General features: G+C 41.7%; 1 protein-coding gene across 1 annotated transcript in view; it reads left to right on the top strand.

Annotated features, from left to right (window-relative positions):
- Positions 1-1,916: 1,916 nt before the first annotated feature.
- Positions 1,917-10,006, top strand: part of INTS9 (integrator complex subunit 9) — a 110,170-nt gene continuing 102,080 nt past the window's right edge. The window contains exon 1 of the mRNA XM_036242164.1: positions 1,917-2,017. Within this exon, the coding sequence (XP_036098057.1) occupies positions 2,009-2,017 (9 nt within the window). The 5' untranslated portion in view covers positions 1,917-2,008. The remainder of the gene's footprint in view (positions 2,018-10,006) is intronic.

The following is a 10,006-nucleotide window of genomic DNA, read 5'->3' as shown; positions in this document are numbered from 1 at the left end:
GTAAATTTATAAAGCAATCACTTTATACCATTCAACTTTACATAGTATCTTTAATGCCAACTGCATTCTCCCCTTCACTCACCCAATGCCTTCTCACTCTTCCCTACCGGCTTTCAGACAAATGCGAGACAGAACAGGGTGGGGTAGAAGAAAAATACAAACAGCGCCTTTGAGCTACACCCCCCGCCTCCAAATAATTTCCAACAGTTTTTCCTACCACGAAAATAAGTCGCCCTGTCTCAAGATAATACAACAGTCATTCTGTGCCTTTAAGCAGACAGAGGTGCATACACATGTCAGCAATCCCGACCCCGATCCCACGCCCCCAAATCTTAAGAAGTGTTTCATGTATTTCACAGGAAGACGATGTGATACCCCTACCTGCTGTTTCGGGGTGAAGGTGGGTGGAGGACTCCTTTCAAAGTAGCCCCAATAGTGTAACCAAAACACGGTTCCGGAATAAAATATTAAGAACAGTTTTCCTTTCCCACCTTATCTACCGATTTAAGGATGCAAAAATCCCTCTTCACACCGCCTCATCCCTCGAGTTCTCCCGCCCCGAGTCTGGGGTGGAGATGGGTCCAGGGGAGGGGGCGGAGGCGGGGAGGAGAGTGAGATCGGGCGACGGGACACAAACGAGTTGCTAACCCCAGCTACCCCGCAGCACGGCGCCAGCCCAAAGGTCCAGGTTCCGGACCTCACGCACGCTTCTCTGCCCAGGCCCAGAGAAAAGCTATGACTCCAGCTATCTAACTTCCTATCGCTAGACGTTTATCCAAGACGAGCAGATTACACGAGTACACGTCACGCAGTTTAAAACACAGTTGCACACACCAAACAAACCCACAAATCTCCAATTCACCTTACAGTTTCCCAAACTCCGAACAGGAGACCCCACCTCCAGGATTCAAACCTTCCGCCCATAGTGGAGGAAACGAGGAGAAAAGAGTTGGGGAGCAGCCGACGCCTTTCAATTACCGCCCCCCACAAACTGCCCCACCCCATACCCCGCGTCCCGGTCACCCACTCGGAAGCCCCCTGCTTCCTCCCTCCACTCAATCGCGCCGTTCAAGAAACCCATCCCCAGCCCACTCACTTTCTCCCCAAAACCCCGCAAAAAAAAAAAAAAAAAAAGAAAGAAAAGAAAAAAGAAAAAGTGAAGAGAAAGAAGTGAGGAAAGAGACTTGAGGTAGTCCGGCTTGAAAACCGCTGGACTCACCTCGGAATCGTTGCTGAGTTCTCTCCGCGCGGCGCAGCCCCCTCCCCAACGTCCCAGCACCAAGGGCTGAGATGGGGAGGAGGGGAAAGCGGGAGGGGGAGGGGTGTCTTCCGCGTGGGGCGCCAGTCGGGAGGAGACTGGGGAGCGGTTGAGGTCCGCGCAGGAAGAGGAGGAGGGGGGAGGGGAGGCCCCTATCTCCCAGTCTCCCCCTGAAAACCTCCCTTGTCTCAATCACATCAGACTGACTGTCTTTGTCTGGCTGACAACCGCCATATTGATATCAACAGCCCCGCTCCCACCTGCTGCCGCCGGGCGGCCCTGGGAGTTGTAGTTCCTGCATCCCTGGAGTAAAAGCGCGGGACTGAACGTCTGAGACCCCAGGGAACTACAGCTCCCGGCAAGTCCCGCGCCCATCGGCCTTCCCACAGGAAGGAGGGGAAAGGGACGCCAGCGTTATGGAGACTACATATCCCAGGATACCATGGGTACCGGGCCCAGACAGGGGACATGATATCATGATGGGGTGGAGAGGCAGGATGAATTGGCGGCGGGGATGAATTTGAGCTGACGGAAGGAGATGTTTAGAGAGGAAAAAGAAAGATAACTACAGTTCCCAGGATGTATGGAGGGATGACTACATTTCCCATGATGCCCTGGAAAGGGAGCGCAGGGCAGAAAGACTGCATATCCCGCGATGCTCTCCTCGGGCGAGCGGCGGAGCGTGAACCGGAAGGCGCTTTCTGGGTTGGAGGAGTCCAGTGACTGGTGTTGAACATCCCAAAGTCCAGTATGAAACTGGTGAGTCTCCGCTCCTAGGCCAGAGGGCAGTGGTTATGCCATATCCTTTGGACTTAATCGTTTCCACCTTGCGAAGGGAACTGTCTCTAAAGGGGTGGCAATTAGGGAACTGGAAGGTGGGGTGGACTAAGGCAAGCTGCTGTTTGTTGTTGAGGAGGTTAGAATTACACCTCCCTTCCCCATCCCACTCACAACTGCCCGGAGATCTTATACATTCTTGGCGGGTCCCTTTCGTTAGATAAGAGGTTGACTGTAACAGTTCTTCACCGACCAACTAAGGTTGGGCTTTTTATGAACTAGGTTTGACTTGTTTCTCAGCTGCCACGTGACTGTTATAATAGGTTGTTAACTTCTTTCCACATAGTTGGCACTTGATTAGCGTTTCTCCCTACCTTTGTTGAGAAGGCTTTTGTTACTTATGAGCAGAGGGTAGAAAATATTGGACAGAGAGGAATTATTGTTTCCTGTTATAGACTCCTAATTGCACTTGGAATTCAGAGAAGGACGAGGCCAGAGTGTGACCTGGAGGATTTGAGGCTTCAACCTGGATGGGTTAAGAGGAGGTGTTAAGACATTACAGTTGGGAGCGCCCTTCTAGTTGCTAGATGAAGTGCTGCCGATTCATGGATCGTTTCATAAAGCCAAGTAGATCTTTAAAATTGAAAAAGATACTACAGTCTAGGACTGTAGGGACTTCTTGAACCAAGGTTAGATGGAACATGCCAGTTACCTGGAGTCTGCATCACAAAACTCAAAACAACACCTGGCTTATTAATAGGAACACTTCTCAGACCTTTATTTTGAGTCATTTTACTAGCATTGTGCACGCAGACCTAACTGGTTTATTCCAGCTGTGTGGAATTAATAGCATAATTAGGAGAGTAGAAAAGCATGTATGAGATGCTATACCTTTTAAAATAATGTTCCTGTAGTCAAATATTGTCAAGCTTTACCTTCTGTAATTTTTATACAAAAAAACAAAAGATACTTCTTTCCATTTATACAATTATTTGAATCTACTGTTGTAACCCAGGAGATCGACCAAACTCAGACGCCGAGATGGGGTTTAATAAAAGGAGTTTATTGAGCTAAGTCCACAGGCACCTGCAGTATGTCCCACACAGGAGTAACTGCGGCCTGAAGAGCTAAAATGGTTCCTTTTTATAGGATTTTGTAAGGGGGGTGCTACGTGTAAGCAAGCATGTTACAGAAGCGGAATTTAGCAGTTAGTTAATTACCTGTTACTCAGTTTCCCAGACATCTCAAAGGTCAAGATGTTTTCAATAGATTATTCCTGGCGCCGAGCCCAGGATTACTCAAGGGTTAGTTATTACCCCAGGGTTAGCGATTACTCAGGGGTTAGTTAGTGAAGAATGTTCTTTAGTAGATGAGTAACTGACAACCCCTTTGGCTGTCCGCGTGAAGGCCTCTGGGAGTTTAGGTCAATGGCACTGAGTTATAACACTACTTTTGCAAAGCACACACATCTCCCTGACACCACCCCGTCTTTGGTAATTATGTTGCAGGTATATACTTACTTGCTCAGAAAAGTGTCAGCTGTTTTCTGAGAAGTCAGAGAAAGTAGTAAAAAAGTAGATTCAACTCCAAAACTGTCTGTTTAAAGCTGTTCATGTAGGAAGGAATTTACCTTAAGAATATCACTTGCTTCTGGGTCAGTGTGCTAGACACTTAAGAATGCAGAATTGAAAGTTGCTGCCCTAGCCCTAGTGAAGCATGCAATATAATGAAGGTGGAAAAGTAAGCCAAAATTATAATTCACTGCATTCATGATCATAGAGGCATGTTCAGGGCTTGGACAATTGAAAGGATGATTAAGAGACAGCTTCCTGGAAAGGTGACTCTTGAACTGGTAAGAAGGATAAGTAGGCTAGGACCTTCCATGAAGAGGATTCAACTTAGCAAAAGAGCTTTCACCTAAATGGTTGGAGCACAAACCATGTGTTTCAATAAGGGATAAATTACATTTGGTGTGAGAAAGCATGCAAGTGTGAAACAGTTTTCCATAAAAACTTATTTGCTGAGGTTATCAGAGAGCCATGGTTAATCTATGGGGGGGGGGGGGGGCAAAGTAGGTTTACGCCTGTGAGTTTATTCTTGTATTATTTATTTATTAGTAATAATCATAACCTGCATGTCTTTTCCCATATGAACTATTGTAAACCTACTTTTGACCTCCCCTTTACTTTGGTTTGCTCATGATATCCTCCTGTTAAATTCATTTAGAGAAGTGAAAAAATGGAAGGGAAAAAAGTAGAAACTTTTTTTCTTTAAGAACCAAAAGATGCCTAGGAGGAAGTGTTAAAACTCATTTGGTAGTTAGTAGATGACCTGTACTGCAGAATTTCTATCAACATAGCAAACTAGTTTCAAAAACATGACACTCACTAAATTAGACTTCTTTTGTGTGACATACCTCCCATAGAGTTGGAATAAATCCTCCTATGGCCTAAAATGTTTAACTTTGTGTACTGCTTCAGGAATATATAGTAAGCCATGTTTTTACATTTATATCATGAAACATACAAATATATTTTATTGATCACATTCTTGTTTTTGAGATTATTACTTTCCAAAATATGCTTCCCACACACAGCGCACAGTCTATGACCATATCTTACTCAGTCTACTTCTGTTCTTAAACAGGTCTGTTTCTCTCCAGTTCTGCTAATACTGCCTTTGGAGGGGCCCTTTTCACCTGACATTTGAAATTCAAAAGACCTTCTAGCTGGTCTCCCTACATTCAGTCTTACCCCTCTCCAATCCATTTTCTATTCTGCTTCCCGAAAGTTGTTTTAAATTGCAGTTACATAAAACCCTTTGCCCTTAGGATAAAGTTTTGTAATTCTTTTCTTGACTTACTTGGTCCTGCCTACCTCTCCAGGCTCATATCCAGCCCTCATCTCCCTTACTCTCCTTACGCCAATTATATTGCACATGTTCCAATTCCTTGAACTTTCCCTGCTCTATTTTGCATCTGGGACTTTACATATGTTCCATTGCCCACAACACTTTTCTGCCTGCCTAATTTCCTTATACATTTCAGGTCTCTGTTTAAACAGCATTTTCTTAAGTTTTCCTTGGATTAAGTACCCCTCATATGCTTCCATGACACACGTCCTTTTGTAGCATTTGCGATTTTGGTTTTATTTCTGCTCTCCCTCTTGTAGACTTTGTGTATTCCTAAGGCCTGACACAGTGTGACACCACTAAATAGTAATTGAATAAATAATCTCTGAAGGCTTATCAAACTCTGGATATGTCACTGAGAAAAGATTAAGGGGTAAAGTTAAAACGTTATAACAAGCTATAACATTGGAGTAAAAAACAAAAAATAAGTGCTACCCTTTATGCCAGGCACTGTACGAGGTATTTGCTATTCAGTGTCCCATTTACTCCTTTGATCCAGGGGCTAGTATTTCCATTTTACAGAAAAAAAATAATCTGAGCCTCAGGGAGGTGATGTGACTAAAAGTTACGCAGAGGAAAATAGTGGTAGAGCCAAGATCTGAACCCAGGATTCCTTCCTCAAGAGTCTGTTGCTTAATGAGGTCAAGGACTCCAGCACCTTGCACAGTGTCTGGCATGTTCTGGGTTCTCTCTTAAGGAAAGGAAGGCAGAGTGTATACTGAGAGATGGTATATTCAGGGCTATATTTTTTTCTTAATAAGTATAGTTTTTTAAAATCCTGTTAGAACATATGGGTCAAGGGGAAGTAAAAATAATCAGAGGATCATTGTAGGAAAAACCTTTAGGTCTGGCATCTGGGAGACCTCTGGAGAGGAGGCAGTAGGATAAACTTCATGTTCTGAAAGGGAGGAATACCACCCTCCCCCTCCCCCCTTTCCCTTCTTGCCTCTCATCTGATATTCTGAGCTATTTTTAAAATTAGCTTTCAATGGGAGTTTGGTTAAATAAAGATCTTAAAAAAAATTAGTGGTAAAAAATTAAAGTTTGGAGACTTTCTTCATAATATAAAGGGCTCCATATCAGATCATACTAGTTAAGGGTCCAAGTTAGTTTTTATACTACCCAAGTTAGCCTCTGATACCATTTATGGTTCTCTAACTTTACACATTCTGTTGGTCACTTTTTACACACCCAGGGGAAGACAATGTATGTCATTATAATGTAATCCTTGGATATCTCTTTCTTAGAGAGATGCCAACTAAAAAAGGATTTTAAGGACTATAATATTATGCAGTATTCAGGCAGTTTTATTTAACTGAAGAAATTCATTGAAACCTTCAATGAACTGGAGTTGTTTTTAAAAGAACAGGAAAATTAGACATGTATCCTCTATAAATTATCACATTTTAGAGCATGTTCTGTTTTAGTGTAGATTGAGCCTAATTGGGTACACCCTGATGGCCAGTTCAGCTAAGGATAGGAACTAGAATTCACCAGGGAACTTACAAAAAAAAAAGCTGACAGAAACTGACTTGAAACATTGTGACCAGGAATTTAGTCATTCAAATTGATGAGCATTAAAGTGAATAAACTGATAATAAGCAGTTTAAGAATGCAGCATGTGTCATACTTCTATAGATAGTTCCAGAGATGGAGAGACTCTTCTAATTTATTCAGTCAACAAACATGCAACCACAGTATACCTCTGACATTCAAAGATTTTAATCCTCACCCGAGGACATTTTTCCATTTTTTGTTCAGAAAAAATGGGAGGAAGAGAGAGAGAAACATCGACGTGAAAGGGACATATCGAGTGGTTGCCACCCGCAGGACCCAACCAGGGCCGGGGACAAACCAACCGAGGTACATGCCCTTAGCGGGAACCGAACCCGGGTCTCTCTGGACCCCAGGCCAACACTCTAACTGCAGAGCCAAACCAGCCAGGGTTGGCATTCAAAGTTTTTAATACTTGCCATTTTAACTATTATATTTGACCCCAAAGATTATGACAGGAATTATTTATAATTTTGCTGAAGCACACATTTGAATATGATTTTTAAATTAATGATAATTCTTAGTGAATGGGCCTGATTGTCTTGGAATCCATGGCTCTCTGTGGTTATTGTTGCTCTCTTGTTAAAGGTCTGAAAAAATGGTCATTTAAATGCTTGGTATGCTATACTTTTTGAATTCGATGGAGGAAATTAATATGCTATAGTTGCATTTACAAATTTAAAAACTGAAGAAAGCCACGCCACACGATATAGTCTTTAGTGGTCTGTGCTCCTTTGTACAAAGTGCTGTCTCATTACTACTGGCTTTGGGGAAGGCTTAAACTTGTAACTCACCATTTCTCCTCCGAAAAGAAATGGAGTAAAGAAATGGATTCATGGACTACTCTAGTGAAGTAAGACACCAAGTGGAATTGTAGTTTGTATAGAAGATCTTTGCTTGAAAGGGGCAAATCCTGCTTCAAGGTCAATTTAACAAATCATTAGAAAGGGGTGTGGTTAACCCTCACTTTGGATCTGAGAGGGATGGATTCTTTCTCCAATTTACAGAACTGCAGAATCCTTTTGGCTTCTTAGAATTTGGATTAAGATCAGAAAATCTCTTGCTGTAAATAACAAACATTTGCAATTTGAGCTGTGCTTAATTTGCAGTACGATTGTTAAAATGTCAACCTGATTTCACTCTTTTCTGTTTTTCTTTGCTGGTTGATTAGAGTGCCCTCGTGTGTCTTTATGATGTAATATCATTTCAAGCTTTACAGTGGTCTCAGTTTGATAGGTTTTTTTTCTACTTTAAAGGATTTCCTCAAACTCTAAAAAGTTATATGTGACATAAGGCCAAGTCATTTACCTTGTTCAGTAGTGTTCTGAGATAAAAATGGATAATTTAGTTTGGGGATTTCAAAGCCCTAATGGTTGCTGTGAAGATGAAATCTTTTATCCTTATTACAGCAAAAAAAAGTATACTGATGGTGGATTTTTTGGGGGGGTGGTAATAATAGTTGACTTGAAAATATGTGTGTGTGTATATGACTTACCAAACAAGCATGACAGTATTACTCTTGCTTATAACTGCAAAAGCACATTTGTTTTGTGACCGGTTCGCTCTGAGTACTCAAATCCCTCTGCCATTTGCTGTGATGATCAGCGAAGTACACGTGACGGACAAGGACCAAGTGTAGTATAGCCAAGGAACTCAGTAAAGCCTAGCATTCCCAATGGAAAATTCACTCTTGACCTGCTAAATACCAAGAGGCCTAGGCATGAACTGCCCCTCATATCTCCATCATCCATTTATTCATTTAACAAATCTTCCTGAACATCGGCTTCCTCTGATCTAGGCATTGCTCCAGGCACTACAGTGAGCAAAACAGATTGACTCTCCACCTTTATAAAGCTAAAGTCTAGTGGGCTTACTGTGCAATACAAACAATATTACAGTGAACTTACTGCTGTAAAGATATCATTGGGCACTAGCTCAGTATTTTTATTTATTTGGACAAACTAATTGGCCAAATTAAGTGGCTCAGTATTTTTTAAGATGCAGTGGTCAAAAATATATCTAATTGAGAATATGCCTTCTTAAAATTTTAACAAGGATGGTCAACTTGCCTACTAGTTTACCATTGTACCAGTCAGCGGTTCTCAACCTGTGGTTCGTGACCCCTTTGGGGGGGGGGTCGAACAACCCTTTCACAGGGGTCGCCTAAGACATAACAGTAGCAAAATTACACATATGAAATAGCAACAAAAATAATTTTATGGTTGGGGGGGTGGTCGTCACCACAACATGAACTGTATTAAAGGGTTGCAGTGTTAGGAAGGTTGAGAACCACTGGTACCAGTAGTGTACAAGAATGCATTTCCCCATCCTTGCAACAATGCCATCTGTTTCTTTGCTCTTACTATTGTCTTACTAATGTAACATTTTTCTTTTATCAATTCTCATACCCTCTTGTCTGTTAGATTTAAGCCATGTTTAGTAAAATGGAAATGTACCAAAAAAGGGAGCAAATTTCTTAAGATTTAAAAAAAAAAAAGGTTTTTTAAAAGAATCTGTGGTGTTGCTTTGGTTTTTTTTTTTTTTTTTTTTTTTTTACCCTTCTCCCAATCCCACCCCCCAGAGCATTGTTGTCTATGTCCATTGGTTATGCATTTATGCATATAAGTTCTTTGGTTTATGTCTTCCCTCCTCTCCGCCTCCCTCCTCTGAGGTTTGTAAGTCTGAACCCTACTCCTTTCTATGTCTCTAGCTCTATTTTGTTCATCAGCTTATTTTGTTCATTATATTCCACAAGTAAGTGAGATCATGTGGTACTTGTCTTTCTCTGATTGGCTTATTTCGATTAGCATAATATACTCTAGGTCCCTCCTTGTCATCTCAAAGGATAAGAAAACTTTCTTTCTTACAGCTGCATAGTACTCCATTGTGTATATGTACCACAGCTTTTTTATCTGCTCATCTATTAATGGACACTTGGGCTGTTACCAGATCTTAGCATTTGTAAACAGTGCTACTATGAACACGGGGTACATATATTCTTTCTGATTGGTGTTTCAGGATACTTAGGATATATTCTAAAAGTGGGATCACTGGGTTGTGGTGTTGCTTTGAAAATGCTGATGCATGGGTGTCGTAATTAAGATGATGCTATTATATTATCAAGCAAATAGGAGATGCAACTGGGCCAAGTGTGTGTAAATGACAGAGGAGATTCCCCACACTCCCCAGAAAAGGGATAACCTGTGAAATGAAGCTAGGAGTTGACCTCTCAGAAAGGCAAGAATGCAAACAGATGGCTGAATGGGGAATAGGAAAGACTGTAAGAGAAGGGAGTGAGCTTGAAAGCCCCAAGCTATACAGTGATCAAGACTAAGAACTAAGTGGTGGGAACTTCACTGTTTTCTCAAAAACAGGAAGTTTAAATTGTCTCAGATTGACCATATGTCTGAAGGAGATGCCTAAAGGTGTAAAATATTTAAATTTATTAAAAGCACCACTGAAGGAACTTTAACTTTCTCAAGGATATATAATCAGATAGATGATGTT

Source organism: Molossus molossus, unplaced genomic scaffold (assembly GCF_014108415.1).
Source record: "Molossus molossus isolate mMolMol1 unplaced genomic scaffold, mMolMol1.p scaffold_m16_p_4, whole genome shotgun sequence".
Classification (NCBI taxonomy): domain Eukaryota; kingdom Metazoa; phylum Chordata; class Mammalia; order Chiroptera; family Molossidae; genus Molossus; species Molossus molossus.
Note: the sequence above shows the minus strand (reverse complement) of the source record. Positions and strands in the feature narration are given on the sequence as shown.